Raw genomic sequence first — 19607 nt, forward strand, 5'->3', positions numbered from 1 at the left:
ACTGTTGCTAATGACTTCTAATTACACATGCTGCTGTGCTCGAGAATGATCATTGGTTTTAGTATAAATATTGTGAATATATAAATAAAAGCAGTCTGGGCTATGTGACGTGAGTAATACAATTTGACTCATTCCAAGTTTAGGTAAATACATAATGAACTTTCTCATATGTTAAATCAGTTTTACTTGTTACAGTAAGACGGGTATTTTTTTACCCAAAATGTGCTTTTATGGTAAATGAAATTACATTGTCAAGATGCAGTGTCCTTGTAGTTACAGTATCAAATATTTATTGAGACTTTCTTCTTGAATACACTAAGCATAGCTTAAATTTCATGAACACTTTTCTTTTCATATGGCATAAATCCCTCTGAATCTAAAAGTTTTTAGAGGTGATGTAAGGAGCTCAAGTAACATATTTTTTCTCTCTCAATTTCCTGCTGTATTTAAAGATATATTTGCATTCTTAGGAGTCCAATTGGCTAATTCACCAGACAAAACATATTTGGAAAAAGCCAAGGTAGAAAAATTATCACATTAACATCATATATTGTTCAAACAATTCATAATGCCATTATCAACACCCATACAACATTTTAAAGTCAGATTAAATTTCTTTGAAGGTTTGATTTTTTTTTCCATTTAATTTCTGTAGATTTGATCTTTTTTAGAAATTATAAAGGAAATATATCAGCCAATTCATCTTCCAAATGACTGAAGGTGAAGGAACCAAAAATAAACTTGGTTACAACTCACCATAAGAAGAAAAATATCTATATAGAGAGGGGAAAAAAACAACACAAAATACATATATATGATAAAATACATGTATTAAATTCTACAGCTGTACTTCTTGATTTTCCTTTATTCTTCAAAGATATTCCATTTTTGTTAAGAATAATGGCTATTCAGACCAAGAATTTTTCTTTTTAAGGTCTGACCCATTATCAGTCTTCTACAGTGCTGCGGTATCATTTTCTGTTTGTAATTTAAAAGCACAATAAACTGACAGCTTCAATTTGATATAAAGTCACATAAGACATAGCTTGGATTATTAATACTATTATCTTAAAAAAAAAGTAAATCACATAACCTGATATACTGATAAATTTGATGCAGTGAAGCTTGTATGATTTACAGAAAGAGTGAACTGCATTTATATGCTGATTTCTCACAGATGTATTTTTTTCTACATTAGTGCTTTACTTTCATTGTTTTTCACAATCTTGGAAAATCGCACAAGCATTCTATTCAAGGAGGTAAGTATATCGATTACTTGTGAACTGTTAAAATTTAGTATTTGTTGATAAGATGTTTTCTTAACCACATGAATTCAAGAAATTTATACTTGTGAGAGGTCACTTGTAAGAAAGAAACTTTACCAATGTCCACTTATATATATTTATTAAGCCTTGATAATTAGGAATTCTTCATTTACTCATTTGGTTTTCATAATAAACAAGATGAATGCTAAAGATCATTAGTTCTATCAGATAGTATAAAATTCTACGTTACTGAATTTTTGTAGATAGCAAAGTAGAAACAATTCTCTATAATTTCCAAACTTTTCTAGTTCTACAGGATAAATTTTGCAGGATTTTATAACATAAATAAGGGTAAATAAAAAAAAAGCAATACAGAATATTCTTTTATTAATCACAAGGACAAAAATTCTGTTGCCAAGTTTCTTTGTACTGAAACTGAAGGGGAACTGAAAATAAAATAAAAATCTGCATCTTTCTCCTATACAAGTTTCCACTTAAACATTATAAAAATAAAAACTGCTATGGTAATCTGACCTAATCCTTTCCATAATACTACTATAATTGCGTGTTTTGCTCCGAGAGTGGATCTCATGAATTTCATTCATTTCTTTCAACTAATTCAATATGTGTGTGTGTGTGTGTGTGTGTGTGTGTGTGTGTGTGTGTGTGTGTGTGTGTGTGTGTGTGTGTGTGTGTGTGTGTGTGTGTGTGTATGTATGTATGTATGTATGTATGTATGTATGTATGTATGTATGTATGTATGTATGTATTATATTATATTATATTATATTAATTATATTATATTATATTATATACATAAATATATTATATGTGTGTGTGTGTGTGTGTGTGTGTGTGTGTGTGTGTGTGTGTGTGTGTGTGTGTGTGTGTGTGTGTGTGTGTGTGTGTGTGTGTGTGTGTGTGAGGATATATATTTATTTATATAATCATACAAAACATCTCTGCTACTTCTGATGCTTACCTGTGGCCACATTATTCTCAGACTGGTATATGTAATAAGCATCAGCTGGAAGAGACACTTAATGACAGTTGCTAAGTTTTGAAATCTACAATAAGGATTGTACTGCAACCTGCACAGACTACCAGATCAATACGGCTTCATAGAGGAATATACAGTGCAACTTGCAGAGAACTGTATAGATACCGTACATGTTTTCCAATTCAGATTCAATACCTTTCTACTTTTGTTGTCTTACTATAAATAACTAAAACAGTAAATGCATAAATAAATATACATGGACTTGAGAAAAATGAAATACAAACATGTAGCACTATCTTTAAGCATCAACTGGTATATGCCATCCATTAATGGAAATTATTTCTTATACACTCAAATTAAGAAAAAAAAAAAATGTTTATCCAGAGACAAACAAAAAACATAAATTAGATAATGTAAAACTAAAAATCTACTTCCACAGGTTTATTTAAACTTTTTACTTATTTACAAAAACAAGAGTATTGCTCCTTCTATGGTACAATCCCAGACTTTCATGTAGGCAGATACAGGACTCTCAATATCATCAAAAACAGGACACATACTTTTTAAACACAGGTTTTCAAGTAGTTTTCCAACACTGTACAAACGTACATACACAAGTTTCAAAGAAAAAAAAAAAAAGAAAAAAGAAAAAGTATGTACTCAAGTATCAAACTATTTCCTAGTTTGTCCTCCAATTCAAACCAAATTGTGTGTACGGGTAGTTTCGTGTATAATTTTTTGGCCATTGAGGTATCAGGCAATTTTCAGAAATATAGCCAATTGTATATTACTTTGAATTTTAAACAATCATGGCTTTTGGCTGGCTGTATATTCATTGGGTAAAAAAAAAATATCTTTGGAACCATTTTTGCAGTCTACCTCTGCCAGATCTAAAATAAAAGGAAAAAAGATAAATAATTAGAGTGTGAGTTTTAGTGTAAGTGTGAGTGTGAGTGTGAGTGTGAGTGTGTGTGTGTGTGTGTGTGTGTGTGTGTGTGTGTGTGTGTGTGTGTGTGTGTGTGTGTGTGTGTGTGTGTGTGTGTGTGTGTGTGTGTGTGTGTGTGTGTGTGTGTGTGTGTGTGTGTGTGTGTGTGTGTGTGTGTGTGTGTGTGTGTGTGTGTGTGTGTGTGTGTGTGTGTGTGTGTGTGTGTGTGTGTGTGTGTGTGTGTGTGTGTGTGTGTGTGTGTGTGTGTGTATGTGTGTGTGTGTGTACACACACACATAAATCGTAATTCGACAAAGGATAAATAAAAAATATACAGAATTGGAGTAGAGAAAAATATTATTTCATGACAAATATAAATCATTTATAAAACTGTTACATAATAAACATCATTTTACATTTATATTTTCATTAAATTTCTTAGTTGGTAGATATAGCTAAAAAAAAAAAATAAAAAAATGTACAGACATGATTTCCTGTCAGAAAAGAAATTATATAATAAAAAGAGAATCCCATTTGAGCTGTGCATCTTTGTCCATGAGTTTGCTCTTTGATCTTTATAGTCTATATATGAGATGTATGTGTGATCTTTCATGCATGTACATGGTGGACTAGCATGTGTACATATCTACTTCCTCTGAGAGAACAATAAAATAAATATATAAAAAAAGAGTAATTATATAATACAAATTTGGTGACCCGAAGAAAAACCTAAATTCATTTGGTAGCTGTGAAAGACAAAAGTACTCTCATAGAACAAAGGGATGACCTTAAAAAAACAGGCAAAAGCAGCTTGCATCAAGAGAAAAAACAAATTCATAAAAAAAGACAATATCCACTCAGGCAGCATCAGACACCCTCTCGAAATCAGGGAGTGGCTTAAGGGGTGGTTGGGGGGCAACAGGGCTCCTTTACCAAGCGGGGTTGGGGGGGTGAAGGTGGGAAATCACTTTCATTCCTGCCGACGTGGACTTCCTCAGGGGAGCTTTCGGTGCGCATAAAGCAGGTCACATACCTTGGCACCAAAAGGATCTGGCTCCTCGGTTCTTTGCACGGGGTAACTCTCCAGGTCAAGGGTCAGGACCTTGCTGATCAGACATTCGCCCGGCTGGAAAGCAAGAGGATGAGTTGGGATGTGGTGCTTTTCACCTTAAAATGAACTACTGTTTTATGCCAGTGACTTCATGGAAATTAAATGGTAAAGATTCTTGATTGACCTAAAGTGGATGAATACCTGAATTACAAATGAGAGAAGTTCTCCTAAACACTTATTCATGTCATCTCTACCTTATGTCAAGAGGCAAGACAAAAAAAATATTTCATCAATAATAACAGAAGTCCAATGCACAGGACTGACTACCTTGCAATCAACATTGAACTTACATCAGGACAGATTCCAACCAGAGCATCTGCATTCTGGTAGAACTCTTCCTTGAGTGAGATGACAATGGTCTGAAGATGTGACTTCATGTCTACAATGTAAGATGCAACCTTGCCAATATTGGTGTTGTCCAGAGCTGCATCAATCTCATCAAGCACGAAGAACGGAGCAGGCTGGTAGCTGGGAACAGAAGATCAAGTTTAAAGGACTGACTAGTAACTTGGGACAACTTCAAGGACTTATAGCAACTTGAACAAAAAGTATCCAAATATTCAAACAAAGAAAGAAAGAAAATTGATTTCCAGTGACCATAAAAAGATGAACTAAGAACCATGAAAATACAACTACCCTTCTTTTTTTTTCCTTTTTTTGTAATATCTAGCACTGTTTATTCTTCAAAACTAAAAATCCCGCAAACAGACTGACTGGATTCACCCTCAAATCAGACACTTGTAAATAATAACACATACCCCCTTTCCTTTTATGGTCACACCTACCTGTGGATACCAAAGAGAAGAGCCAGGGCAGCAATAGTCTTCTCCCCACCAGACAAGTTGGACATGGGCTGGAAACGTTTGCCGGGCGCCACACAGTTGTAGTTGATGCCGTCTAAGTAGGGTTCTTCTGGATTCTCTGGGCCAAGGAAGGCCTGTGCAGAGGCGTTTTTGGCCAGAGCCTAGGGAGGGGGTTAGAGTCAAATGTATCATGTGGGTTTATTTTCTATTGATATATTACAGAAACTTTTAGAGTCAAGTCTTTCCCGTGTTGAATTTATGAAATACTACATCTTCACTACTCTCATCACAAAGAGTTAATACCAAGAATAATGAAATAAGGAGAGCAATTGTAAGAAAAAATTAAACCAGTCAATGTCTTTCAGGACTAAAGTCAGCAAAAATTTAAGCATTGCTATTCAACCCTCGATGTCCTTCATACCTAAGAATAGCAGGGTATATGAATTGATCTCACCTTGTAAATCCCGTCAATCTCATTAGACACGTGCTCAAAGAATGCCATGAACTTGTCATAACGTTCCTTCTTTACTCTTTCGAAGGCCTGCTTGGCTTTCTTTGCACGTTTACGGGCGCTGTCAAACTCTTCGTTCGTTTCCTGGAGTTTCTCTCTTGCTAAGTCAAGCTTCTGCATTGCTTTCATATTGGGGGCCTTCAATGAAATAAAAAGTGGGAATTAGGGAGGCTACACTAAAACATTTTTAAGTTTCTGTATTTATCTCTATATCTAACTATATGCATTAACATAGATAGGCCAATATTAATTAATCATCTAAGAGAAATGAGATCCTCTGGACAAGAACTTACTAATTGCCAGACAACGAAGCCAATTTGAACTTCACAATCTCACCTGAATTCTCTGGATGGTGTTCATGAGATCGTTGATATGCTTTTGCATGCGCTTCTCAGCTTTGTGTACGTCGTCAGAGTCATCGAGTTCTTTGTGTGTTTCACTTAGAGATGTGTAGTCCAAGACAATTCTTGACTCCTTCTCGTACATCACCTGTCAGTTTGTTGGCATGGATTTAATTGATATTGTTAATTCTAAAGATTTTAAGGCAATATCCCTCTTGTCAAAAATGGAATTTGACAGTCACATTAATAGACTCTAAATGTATTTAGAATAGAGAGCAATTTGAATGTTAGAGCTTTTTAAAATAGGACAAAAACTGGACAACAAACCAAAAATAAATACAAAAAAAATAACAAAAACATACACAAATAGATAAAAATAAAATGAATCAACATAAATCTATATACATTAAAACAGAAGAAAATACAATCATATGTTCTGACCTGGGTGTTGAGGCCAGAAGAATACTCTAGCGTAGATTCCCCTGCTTCCCGGCCCTCGTTTTCTATGTCTTCCATGTTGCCTCGAGTCATGGGAACCAAGATATCGTCCATCTTGCATTGTTTTAGGATGGAATGTCTGTGGAAAAGTAATAGAATTTCAATAATCAATAAAATGTAGGACAATACTGCGGTACTATCGAGCTTGAATCTTATGAGAGACAATGTTTGAAACTTATTGAAGATTGTTTATGATAATATCAGAATTATATTCAAATAGTGCAAAACTGAATGAAAAGTTCAAACCCCACCACACACTTTGACGGAAATGTTAATCCACCCAAGAACCTAATCAAACTTTACTACTCCCTTTTATTATCCACCAACGCGTATAAAACGTGTATAATAGACGCACCTCTCTCCCTTCTTCTGTTCCATCTTGTGATCGATAGAATTGATCTGCTTCTGCATGCTCTGGATGTCCTTTGCGATGCCGCCCACTTCCCTTCGCGCTTTGCCGATCTCGTCGTCCATCTCGTCGCACTCCGACTTTTTGGCAAGCTTCTCTGACCTCTTCTTCTCCAGGTCTCGCATGCTCTTGTCTATCTCACCCATCTGGAAAATAACATGTTGGATTTAATGAGAGGGGAGGGCTGGAAGAAGGAAAGGGGAGAACTTTGGATAAAAAGAAAACAGAAATGAGATGTAGGGAGGAAGGAGAAAGTTTGAAGTGAGGAAAGAAGTAGAGAATACAATCTGTAGAGAAAAAAAGGAAAATAAGGAAAATAGAAATGGTACAAATACAAAGCAAGTATTTCCAAAAATATAAAAATATATAAACATAATAACAAAAGAGAGGTAGGCATATTTGGAAAGAGACAGGACTTGGATCTTTTCCAGATAATCTTGTATTATAATCATAAACAAAATAGCTCCTTACCTGTTTCTGCTCAGCTTGCTTGGCCTGTTCTAGAGCATCCTCGTCGTCTTGCACTGCCCGTTCCCAACGAGCTACATTGCTCTGGGTGTCACGTGACTTTTCAAACTCTAGTTGATTCAATATCCTATTCTTCTGCTTCTCAAACTCTAAGCGGCGATTTGCCCTGTCAGTTTGAGCCTGCAACTCACGCTCCTCATACTGACGGATGTTAGTGACTCCGATGGATTTGCAGAAGTCGGCAAACACCACATCCTCCACTGTGTTCATCTTTTCTTTAACGTCACTCATCGTGGCTTCCCGCTCACTCATGACCTTCTCAATCTCCCGTAACTGGGGCTCAAATGTGTTGAGTTCTGCTTTGAGCTTGTCCAGTTCCTTCTGCAGCCCAGCGATCTGCTTTTCTGTTGAGTCTTTGTCTGTCTTGGAGTATTTAAGTCTTGTCTCAATTCCACGAATCTGTGACTCGACTGTGTTGAGCTCCGACTCCTTCCTTGATTTCTTCATGGCTTCCCGGAGCTCCTCAGAAAGCTTCTCCTTCGAGGCTTTGAGGTTGGAGAGGTGCTTTTCATCCCATCTCTTGGCCTTGCGGGCAAGATCCAAACTACCTCCAGAAATGATACCGGACTTGGAGAAGAAAGTACCGTCGAGTGCAACGGCATCATATCTGTGGCCGTCCTCTAGGTCATAGGCCACTTTAGAGGCATCCTCTGGGGTCTCACACACCAGGGCATTGTTTGTGGCAAAGAGCACAGCCCTCTTGATCTCAGGTGGGTCGTACTGCAACACATCGTACAGAAGCTTCACATTCCTCGGTTCCTTGATGTTCCTCAGTCTCTCTTTCAGGGGCTTAGCCTGAATGTAGTCCAGGGGAAGGAAGGTTTCAGGATCCAACATCTGATCCTTGAGGTATTGGACGCACTGACGGGCTGTCTTCTCTGTGTCCACCACGATGGCCTCCATGTACTTACCCAAGACTTTTGTAATGGCAACATTGTATCTACAAAATAAGAATGATGTCAGTAAGATAACAGGGGTTGTGCCTTTTTCTAAGACTTCAGTATCATTAGGGTTTAAAAACATATGTCACTGAGAGGAGAGAATGTTCTCAAATCATACAAGATGAAGGATCAAGCAAAGAAGAAGAAGAGGAGGAGGAGGAGGAGGAGGAGAAGACGAAAGGTACAAAGAGAAACTAGCCATTTTTCTACAAATATAGGGAAAAGAAAAGAGTACCAAGGGATTTACATACACCCCACACAAACAAACCTCACCTCTTGTGAATGGGCTGACACATGTTGATCATCCTGTCATAGACCCCAGAGTAGAGCTGCTTGAAGTTCTCAACAATCTCCTGCTTCTTCTTTCTGCGCCCGTCTTCATGTTTGTCAACACGGGCATCGCCAAGCTGCTCGGTCACATTCTCCAGCTGTTCCTGGAGCTGTGTTATGCGTTCTTTGCTGTACCCTACGTCTGATACCAACTCCTGGAAGGGAGATCGGGTTGTGTGTTAGATTTAGATCAATGTAAAAAAATAATTAATAAATCACAAACAATTTTGGCTGCAAAGCATGGGTACTTGTTACATAGAAATATTTAAGCTTCATCTCGCTTGCCTCAGATTGAGTAGAAAGAAGTGAGAAAGAAAATAAAATCATGTTGTCATCATATGTAATTTTCACATAAAATTATGCACAATAATTTCCCTCCTTTAGAATCCACTAATTTTCCTTTTATTCCTTTCAATACCTAAAAAATGAGAAAGAAAGGAAGGTCGGAATGGAAAAAATGGAAAACGTAAAAGAACAAAATCTTATACAAACATAAATAATAACTTCTCCCTCCCAATTCACTCAAATTTCTTTGAATTCTGTTCTAGCTGTGAAATAACAGCCACACCATTATATATCTAAAAAAAAGAAAAAAAGAGAAAGACAGGAAAGAAGAAGAAGAAGAAAAAGAAAACAAAAAAGAAAAAAGACGAAGAAGAAGGAAAGAAAGAAGATGAAGAAAAAACAAGAAAGAAAAAAAGATGAAGAATATAACAAGAACGAGAGAAAGAAAGAAATGAAGAATAAGAATAAGAGCCAAAGAATACCACAATCTTGCCTGTCTCAATCTCTTCTGATCCTCCAACGACGTCTCGGATTGTCTAATGTGTTCCATCAACTTTTCCACCCGCTTCTGCGCCTCCTCCAGCTCGTGCCCCTTCTGCTTGAGTCGACTCTCGATCTCTGATGTGCGTCTTTGGGCGTTGTCGAGCCTGTCTTGGTCCGACTTCTGTTCGCGGTTGATCGAGTCGAGTTCCTGGAGGTACTGGGCAGACTTGCGGGCAGCCATGTTCTTCAGTCTGTGGTATTCCTTGATCTGCACCTCTTCCAGCTGTACACTCTTCCCTGTGAATTATTGATAGTAATATCTTTAGGAGTCGTCAATGCTTGCTGTCATTATTGTTGGTATTAGTATCATGATTTAGCCTACTTTTTATTATAACTAACTTTCCTCTCAATATGATAGCCAGAATATTATGTCAAGATTTACATATCCTTGCTTTTATTCTCCAGGACTGGATTGCAAGAAAAAGAAAACAAAAAAGAAAACAAAAAAGAAACACACGCACACACACAAATAACAACAGGATAAATAAGCAGACAACAATAAACATGTGAAATAACAAAGAAACAAAAAAAAAATCAAAGACAAAGACAAAAACAACATCCCAAGACTCTCACCCTGGTTTTCTGAATCCTGCGAGACCTGTTCCTCAAACTCGCCCCTTTTCTTCTCGACCTCTTGAAGCTCGCTCTCCAGCTCCCTGATGTCGTCCATGTGGGCATTGTGGGCTTTGATGGCCTGCGCGAGAGACTTCCGGGCAGAATCGGCCTTCTTCTGCATGTGGGTGACTCTCTCCTTGGCCTTGATGAAGGTTGGACGCTTCTTGTTGACCTCTGCTTCCTGGAAGAGGTATTATCTTTTGAAACCTATTATTGCAACTTTTATCATTATTGCTAAATTTAAAACAATTATTGAGGATATTTTCTATAGCCTACATTTCTGAAGGCACTATTCAACAAATTTTCTATTATTTACTTATCTGAAAGTACTATTCAACACATTTTTAAAAATTTACTATGTTAAAAGCAGTACTAAATACATTTTGTATAACTTACTTATTTGAAAGCACTAGTGAACACATTTTCTATAATTTCCTTATCTAAAAGCCCGTCAAATATTTTCTATCATTAACTTCAAGGAATGAAAATGAAGAAATTCTAAAAAAATCATTTTCTACCATAAACTAAAATTCCTTACCAGCTCTCTTATATCCTGTTCCATCTTGGACATTTCCCTGGACACGCGGGTATGTTCCTTCTTCTTTTCCTTCAGGATTTCCTCGGCCTTTTCCTTTTTCTTCTCCACTTTCTCAAGTTCTCCTTGCTTCCTCTTAATCTCTTTGTCAAATTCAGCGATCTCCTTCTCATTGTGGTACAGCCTAAACAACTGCATTTCTACTTGTTTTTCACCCTAAGGGAAGTAATTAATTGCATCATTATAATGACCATCATGAATAACTTTTATCATTTATTTTATGAGAATGTTTTAAAGCACTCAAAATACAAACTTTTATTAACTGACCAATAAAACTCATACTCTTATTATTGCAACAACAAAAGTTCTAAAAAAACACACACACACACGCATGCATGCCTCTTTTTAACAGGGTTTCAGTCAACAGAAATGCATAAAACAACAAACCAGTTCATCCTTCAGCCGTTGGTATCTTTCAGCCTCCTCCTTCTCCTGCTTGGCTTCTTTGCGCTCGGCTGCAATGCCCTTCTTCTTCTGGTATGTGAACTGCGTGTCCTCCTCAGCCTTCAACATCTCTGTCTTGAGCCGGTCATACTCCTCTTTCAACGATCCCGAGCTGTCAGAGGGAAATCGTGGTCAGTGTGACACCTTCAGGTAATAAATATGACGCCATACTGATTTCTGAGTTTCTCTGCCTTTAAATTCTTGTTTGCCCTCATGGACAACATATCAAATACATTTCACAACTATGTTAATCATTACTATTGTGAGGTCTTTGATGTATCATTACCCAACTGTTGAGAATATCAAGAGATAAAACATAAACTACATGTTTAAAATAAACAATGATACATAGCCCCATGTATATAACTATATTATTTATTTCTTACAAATAAAAATCTCTCTGACCAAACATATTAGCAGTCAAAGATTAATCAACCAATTTCCACCTAAAAATGGCGAACCTACCCACTAATTTCTTCAAACAGCACTGTCCTTTCCTTCGGGTTCTTCATGGCAATGGATTCCACAGCACCTTGGAAGACAAGGAAGTTCTTGCCCTTCACATTGATGCCTAAGGATTCCAACTCCTTGAGATAGGTCTGGCTACTGACCACCTGAGGAAAATTAACAATGTGTTAAGGGAACTGCCTGAAAAATTGATGTATTAGGGTAACTCCCCGATAATTTACCTTTTGAAAAAATGGGGATATAGAGAAGTTGCCTTCAGTAAATATAAAGATCCACAAAAACAGAGAATATAACAACTGAACAATAAAAAAAGAATAAATAAATAAATAAACTTTCAATAACAGTAAATATTCAAATTACAATAAATCATCAATGAATCTTCACCATTCTTTTTTCTTTTTACAGAAGAAAAAAGAATGGTGAAGATTCATTGACGATTCATTGTAATTTACAGAAAACCTACATCTCCATTAATCCTATGGTCTGAGGAAGAACCCTGGACCAGGCGAGTGAACCGCTTCTCCTCGCCACTTTCGAGTGTGAAGACGGCCGTCACGTGAGCCGTCCTTGAAATCGGCTGTCCGATTGAGGCGCCGTGGATTAAGTCACTCAGACGTTTCACACGCAAGCTGGACGTCTTCTCTCCCATGACGAAAGAGATGGCGTCCATGAAGTTGGACTTGCCTAGAAGATAAGACATATGGGGAGTTAGTTGTTTGCTAAAATTAAAAAGTATTTAGAGGTATATCTACACTAATTGGGTTCTTTATTTAATAGTAAACATTCATGAATGCATTCAAGCTCTCTCTTGTAAGAAAATATGTGATGGAAATTTCTTTTACCAGAAAGCTGGTGGGTTATTAACTGATGGCAGTGTATGGAATCCATAAGTTATTGAAATCAAAGACAATTTTCATCTCCTCTAACATTTCTTGAACAAATTGAAAATAAACAAGTTATTTGATATAGATATATAACAGTCATAGCAGCTTCTTCCTCCTTCCTCCTTCATTGATAAACAATCTACTGATATTGTTTTAATTGTGATCTTGTTTGGAAAAGAGCCCTTGTAAGTGAGAATATTATGAACAAACCACATCTTTTGCATTTCCATTTTACAGTAAGCAGAAATATAACACGTTTCATGTGATTTCTGGCTCTGCTTTACGTCCACTCACCCAAACAAAAAAAAAAAGAAACACATATAACCAATATTCTATAGGTTCCCCAAGCCTGCTGGATAAAATTTCTCTGTATAAGCCTCAGTGACGTGGCTGAAAAAACTACCCCCCCAATGGCCCTCAACACGATAAAGGCAGTTCATCGTATATATATATATAGCAGGACACCATCCCAAAGGTAACCCAAATCTGCACATCATTTTAAGCAAGATAGAGCCGCTAGGTAGCACAGTTGTTGGCATGCTGACCTCCCATCCCCGTGATTGACAGATCAAGCCCCGTCTAAGCTTGTGAGCGTCCACTGTCGCCTGGTGGTCACCACCATGCCTGGGCAATACGGTGGGTAAGGACCAAGCTCAGGTCGAGACAACACTCATTCTCACTCGCCTCAGTGCATATAAGCCCAACAGGGTAATGCTCCAGAAATCTAGCTTATCCTTAGCAAGATAGAACTGGTTTCTTTTGGAGAAATATAGGTTTTCAGCTAGAGTGCTGTGTAGCAGAGAGCTATGGTATATGCTCAACACCATGTCACACTGACTATTGCTAATATCATTATATTTCACTTAAAACAACTATATGTGGCCAGGATACATCAAGCGCAAACCACCAAAAATTTTTTTTTTCAATACTTTTAAGTCACAGCCTATATATAGAATTACCATAAATTTCTATAAGAAGTCCATGCTACAAAAACCATAGAAATTAGTATTGATGGATTTCTTGAGACGTCTAGCACTCGCATACTGTGGTCTAAGTTAGCACTAACCAATAATGGTGATGGTACCAGACTCAACAGGTGGGGAGGGCATGAAGTATACCAGGGAAATTGAGCGGCAAAATTGGAAAATATTTAACGTCAGTGAGGTTACTTTCTGCATAAATTATTCATCAGTGTAAGTGATAGAAAGCTAAAATCCCTATTTAAAGAGTGGATGCTACTCCTCCAACCGCCTGCCTGGAATGCAATATATTCACCACATCTGTCTAGCACTGTCGAGCCCTGGCAGGTCACAGTTTCCTCACTACTATTATACATCTTTCCCATACGTAAAGATGACGAGCGGTTTTGACCATGAGTCATACACTTATTCATTGCTTTTACTGATTAATATTCCTCTAATTTGGTTAACCCTATGATGACAGTGCGTCACACCTGTGTGACACAGCTAAATGCCCAATGACGGGGTGACATACAAGTGTGACTTTCCCGATGCAATATTGCATTGGCCCAGCGAAGGAAGTTTCCACTTATCGCCAGGTCCGTCGGAAATGGGTTAATAGATGCCAATTTGAGTCTTACGATGATAATTTTAATGGGTTTTTGGCCAACGTAACCCTATAATTTCCCTGGGATACTTCATTACATCATTTGCATGTCGAGTCTCATATCACGGCTGTCATTAGCTAGAAGTATCTAAAACCGCTATAACCACCCACTAGACAAAGAATCCAACAATATCAATTGCAATGGATTTTATGGCTTCTACCTTCTATAGATAATTCCCAATTCCACTTTGGTTTATATGCTGTATATATATAATAATAATCAAGACAAAAATTTAATAGAGAGCAATTGGTAAATATCATAACGTCCGTTCTGTCACACCAACAGCTACCAAAAAGTTATCATCAGGTCAAGTCCAAAGGATCTAAATAGGCCACAACACCGAGGGCAGGTCAGCCAACGCAGGACATGACAGGATATGTCAAGCCAAGTCCAAAAAGTGTCACTGACAATACATCCTGCACTTGTTTACTCCCCCCCTTCAACCCCTCACTCCCAAACACACCGAAACCCCCTTAAAACCGCCTACCTGAGCCATTGGGTCCGATGACCGCCGTAAAAGGCTTGAGCGGACCGATGTGATATAAGCCTCGATAGGACTTGAAGTTCTCCACTTCAATATACTTCAAAATGGCCTTCATTGTCCCTTCTTCTTCCTCGCGTTGCTAACAGGCCCAACAGTATGAGGGAGAGGACACCATATTCCTCCCCGAAACACGCACAAAAAGGTTCCAACGGGAGACCACAACACAAGCAACCTCAAAACAAACTCGAAGTGTTTGTTTACGGTAAAATGGCGCGTAAACAGTGTTGCCAAGGGAGGGTGGAAAGCGCTAGGTTGGGTTGTCGGCGTTGATTTGGTTGATCTATTGGGTTGTTGGAGTTGCTGTAAGTTTATTCATTTTATTGGTAATTGATACTTATTGATGATTTAGATGACAGGTTCGGTTATTGCAGCCGATATGCCAGTTGTAATAGAAAAGCGCTAGGTTCAGGTTCTTGAGTGTCCTAAAAATGCGCTAAGGATTTTTTATATATATAGATTAGTGAATGATTTCAGTATATCTACAAAAGGCGGGTTGTAAATGCAATAATATCAGAATATCTGCTCGTATCTTGTCGCATAATAATGATCGAAGATGTTTACCGCGATGTCTCTATAAACATTATCAAAATATGGTTCCGTAAGTTTTTTATTCCAAACATTATACTCTCTTAACCTCTAAGACGATATATATAATAAGAAAACCACTGAAAAAAGCAATAGTTATCATGAGCTAAAGTTTATCACTGCTACTTGTTGAACGTCAACCAGAGACGCATTGATTGTCGGAAACAAATTTCTTTATCTCTGATTTGTTTAATTTCATGTTTAAGCTCACCAAGCATCAAACATTCATATACTATTTAAAGCGAGGTAAAAAGAAATGGTGTGTACAGAAAATAGTGGGAAAATAGGACAAGTTCTTCAGTAAAAGCGCTAGATTTCGTATTTTGTTTGGTAAGTTGGCAATGATGTCAGCCAACCGAAAATAAATTAGACGATGGTTCTTTTCTTGTCGATTGCGCTAAATTTTCTGCATTATATAAGTAAAGCACATGACAGGCTTTTTATTCAACAAGGATTTTAAATCTTCATAGTGATTTGTTAGTTAGATAGGTTGAAAAGATGCATGCGCTTTGCAGAATTATTGAAGATATTGTATATATTGCAGCATGTATGAAATTACTCCGTTAGCTTCCTATTGGTTAGGAGTAATAGTATACGATACAAAAGACTTGGTGTGACATTTGTGTTGCAATTTCGATGTTTGGAAGTGAGTAAATCCAGAAATATTTGAGAATTTAGCAGCCGCTTCTCTGTCGTCTGCTACAGGTAGGAAGACTTGTACGATAATGTTCGCTATGGTTACGTATTCAGACCATTTATTTCCGAATATGAGATGTATTTGGCAAAATCATCTTAACAAGCGAGAATTATTGATTACCATGGCCTATATAACTAGTGAAAATCGTCTGTCCATGCCTATTGCCTTTAAATATGACCGATAAGAGAAATGTACGTGTGAAAAGCCAACACATCCATAACGCTATAATCACCGATAAACACATCTAAATAAAACCCACCTAAACTCAAAAAAAAATCCCACACCCTCAACACCCCCCAAAAACTAATTAAAACACTCCCCAAACCATAAAAAAATACATCAAAGTCCTGCCCCTTCGCACCCAGAACCCGCCCGCGATTCCGTACGACACTTTCTCTCCGTGGGCGGCGAGGCAGCGAGCCAGAGGAGCGATTTCCTCGCCTTCCTCACACCAGTCATACCATGGACGTCTGCTAGGAAACGCCAAAGAGAGACACAAGAAAGGAACCCTCTGCTCCCAGTGGCGGTTTTGCAATGGCTCACTCCACGATGAATGGACATCATAATTTGAGCAAGATGGTGTACAAATTGGTCTTGACGGGAGGTGAGTAACGCCGACTCGGTTTTGGATTATTTTGGTCTTTTTTTGAGATTGAGGGGAAAAGAGGGTTATTTTTTTTTTTTTTTTTAGTGATGGGATGCTCCTGTGTGTTGTCTCTGGTTTTATTTCGTGATATGAATGAACGGAATGGACACATTATATCAATGGATCGACATACATATCGGTCTTAATAGGAGGTTAGTTAATAAGGGTACACACTCAATTTAATTATATTCACTGAGGGGAAAAGAGGGGAAGGGGAAAAAACCCGAGTTTCAGTGAGTTTTACGATCCAATATTTCCTAGTGTAACCGAGGGGAAGGGGGAAAATGCTAGACCGAGCGACGGGAAACAAATGTGCATGGCGTGGCGACCCTTTGAACGCGTGTTATAAACGTCCCGTATTCCCGTATTGATAGGAAACTCTCATGTGCGTGCGTGAATTTACGTCAAATCTTGTACCGATGTTTTGATTGACCAATATTTTTTGAAAAAGGTAATTGAATATTGCATCACCTGGAGACTAGTGAAAGTGTAATGCATCGAGAAAGTGAAAATGGCATAACACATGGAAAACGGAGGCTGTCATCGATATATATTGCATAATGAAGGTCAAAGGAATTAGGTTCTACAGGTGTGTGGACTCGAAACCCATTTTTTTCCTACTATAAGCGAAAAAAAACTTTGCATCATTGATAGGGTCAGTTACCTATGAAACGAGGAGTCAACATGCCGTAGAGTTAAGCAACACGCTACGGGCCTCAGGAGTTGCAATATAATTTGGCAATCATATGCTAATAAGGATCAAAATTGCGATAATAGCCAGTGTGGTCAACATTGGCGATTAACATTGACAGCTTGAAGACAGGGTGTCAAAAGTAGGGGGTACTGTCCACTTAATTTGTTCGATAAATGACAGTGTTTATCATTATTGTCACTGTGTCACAACGGTGTAGATGGCAAGCGATTACTTTGTGTTTACGTATATATATATGTGTGTGTGTGTGTGTGGAGGTGTGAGTGTGCGTGTGCGTATATATATGTACATTAGGGTATTTCAATAATTGCAACTTTTGAAATGTCATTGTGACTGTACAAAAATAGGCTCCATATATCATAAAAATGAAATGTGAAAAAAATCAGCTTGATCTGATAACGTTTAGGGGTTGCACTTTTCAATTTAATATATTACGCATTTCCGCGGAATTGGGGCCGCGCAGCGGACGAGGTCCACGCACTTCGAACTTCCTCGCTAACGTTAAGTGATGATAGTTCCCTTCCGAATCGTAATCAAATTTGTGTCTTTAGGTGCAGGAAGTTCCTCGCTGACCTTGGGAACCTAAATATTGCATGCAACAAATTTCTCACAGACCTTAAGCACTTAAATACCGCATATAGCAAGTTCCTCAATGACCTTAGGTCGGAAGTCTTTCAATACTTCTAGTTCCTCACTGAACCTAATGGCCTGTAAGGTAATGCCGTGTTTCTTCAGTAAGCATATAAACTTTAGTTAATTAATAACATTATTATACATTCCAACAAGCTTCTGTTGTGTTGCTACTTGTTTGTGATATATTGGCACTATATAATTCGCTGAAAGTGTTTGATTGAAATTCAAACTTTTCTGGACGACAAATTGCTTTGAAACTTGTGACTAAATTGAAGAATCATATCAGAAATTTGGACTGAAGACTATTACTAAACTAAAGGCCATCACAAAAGTACTTAACATAAAGAAAATATATTATTATACACAGGAGGAGAGTTTGAAAGCTTCGTTTATTGGTACTGAAATCATATCTTTTAAAGGCAAAAGACAACCGAGAGAGTGCTACAAGAAGACATCGAGTGGTATGAAGCAAAGTTAAATGGTAGTGCTGTATCCACTGGTTCTGCTGACCATAAAGCCATAAAAGGAAGGAATACAGAAATAAGAGGAAATGTAGTCTGGCAAATAAATTACTGAGTGAGATTCAGGAATGTGTGAAAACGATACAGATGATGAACATGACAACGGAAACTTAATCTTCCTCAACCTTAGAAGATTTATCCACTCCTGATGACTGCCAGAAGGGAAACGGAAATACACCACGGAAATAATGCAACAAATTTTACTGATGCTTTTTTTTCTCAAGTAGTAGGTCTTGACAGCAGATTGATTCCTTTAGATACTACCATTTTCCGCAAGAAAAGGCAGGCAACTATTGGTAAAAGAGATGACACTCTAGCTTCATTGAAGATAACCAATATGAATAAAAAACGTCATAACCTCAGGGAATTAATTGAAGTGATTGATTTTTATAAGGATATAAATGATGAGGTCCGTTTTCAGTGGCCAATTAACTTTAATGCTATTGACGGGTAACCAATCATGAACTACTGAACAGACATGCAAAATTATTTTGTCTTGAGTCCTTAAAAGAATTTAAAAAACATAATATTGCCTAGGATATTTGTGCCAGTTGGTGTTAGGTGGTTAGGTTATATGTGTTCATCATTACATGTTTGTATATCACTTGATGTTGTACTTGATAAATTATGAAGTATTGAAAATGCTGATTTGCCATCCAAGACCAAAGTTGGCTTGAAAGACAATTTGATTAGATGCTTGGGGACATTGCAAAAGAACCCTACTGTTATCAAAGGTATCTTCGAGTTCTCTAAGATCCATTTCTTTTGCTGGCGAAAAGCTGTCATTAGTACAGAGCCGACAATATTTCAGGCAGCATTTGGGGCATCTCAAATATGTTCAGAAGTAGGGATCAGATTAGGGTTTGACAAATCCTATTTTGCATCCATCAGTAGATATCTGCATAACACAGATGTCATTTTCATAACACTCTCTCACGATGGTGACAGCAGACATGAGGTATTTGGTATGCTGAAAATGGAATCGGAAAAAGCTGGATGTACAAACCAGCCAAACCTGAAGGATCGAATTTGGTACAATTTTTCCTATGAGAAGTTATGGAACCTCAGCACAGAAAAGTTTGTGAATGTCCCAGGTTTTTCGGAAAGAGTGTTTAGTTCCCCTTTGTTCTATCATATACGGGAAGA

General features: G+C 37.6%; 2 protein-coding genes across 3 annotated transcripts in view; one reads left to right on the plus strand and one right to left on the minus strand.

The window, feature by feature from the left end:
• Window positions 1-1635: 1635 nt before the first annotated feature.
• On the minus strand, window positions 1636-14890 carry SMC1 (structural maintenance of chromosomes 1). Of its 2 annotated transcripts, XM_043014359.2 has the most exons (17): window positions 14611-14890; window positions 12076-12296; window positions 11610-11758; window positions 11088-11256; window positions 10644-10856; window positions 10064-10286; window positions 9441-9727; window positions 8606-8817; window positions 7335-8331; window positions 6810-7009; window positions 6398-6533; window positions 5952-6104; window positions 5559-5753; window positions 5087-5265; window positions 4592-4769; window positions 4224-4316; window positions 1636-3155 (listed from the first exon to the last, which is right to left on the minus strand). In XM_043014359.2, exons 1-17 carry the CDS (start codon window positions 14720-14722, stop codon window positions 3141-3143), a joined length of 3732 nt encoding a protein of 1243 aa, XP_042870293.1. In that variant the 5' UTR covers window positions 14723-14890; the 3' UTR covers window positions 1636-3140. The 2 variants fall into 2 exon arrangements, with proteins under 2 accessions (XP_042870293.1, XP_042870292.1); XM_043014358.2 differs by lacking the exon at window positions 1636-3155 and having other exon boundaries at window positions 3530-4316.
• Window positions 14891-16387: 1497 nt separating this feature from the next.
• The window catches only part of Ttd14 (TRPL translocation defect 14), a 98768-nt gene continuing 95548 nt past the window's right edge, over window positions 16388-19607 (plus strand). Inside the window, exon 1 of the mRNA XM_043014357.2 lies at window positions 16388-16553. Within this exon, the coding sequence (XP_042870291.1) occupies window positions 16484-16553 (70 nt within the window). The 5' untranslated portion in view covers window positions 16388-16483. The remainder of the gene's footprint in view (window positions 16554-19607) is intronic.

The sequence above is a fragment of the Penaeus japonicus genome, unplaced genomic scaffold, assembly GCF_977035675.1.
Source record: "Penaeus japonicus unplaced genomic scaffold, GWHDUDI00000001_assembly GWHDUDI00000007, whole genome shotgun sequence".
Lineage (NCBI taxonomy): Eukaryota > Metazoa > Arthropoda > Malacostraca > Decapoda > Penaeidae > Penaeus > Penaeus japonicus.

Bases quoted from the DNA above. Each gene is read 5' to 3' on its own strand.
- SMC1 (XM_043014358.2), bottom strand. From the start codon at position 14,722: ATGAAGGCCATTTTGAAGTATATTGAAGTGGAGAACTTCAAGTCCTAT. The intron at 10,287-10,643 runs GTAAGGAATTTT...TACCTCTTCCAG, and splicing joins AACAGGATATAAGAGAGCTG to GAAGCAGAGGTCAACAAGAA. The intron at 4,770-5,086 runs GTAGGTGTGACC...TTCTGTTCCCAG, and splicing joins CTTCTCTTTGGTATCCACAG to CTACCAGCCTGCTCCGTTCT.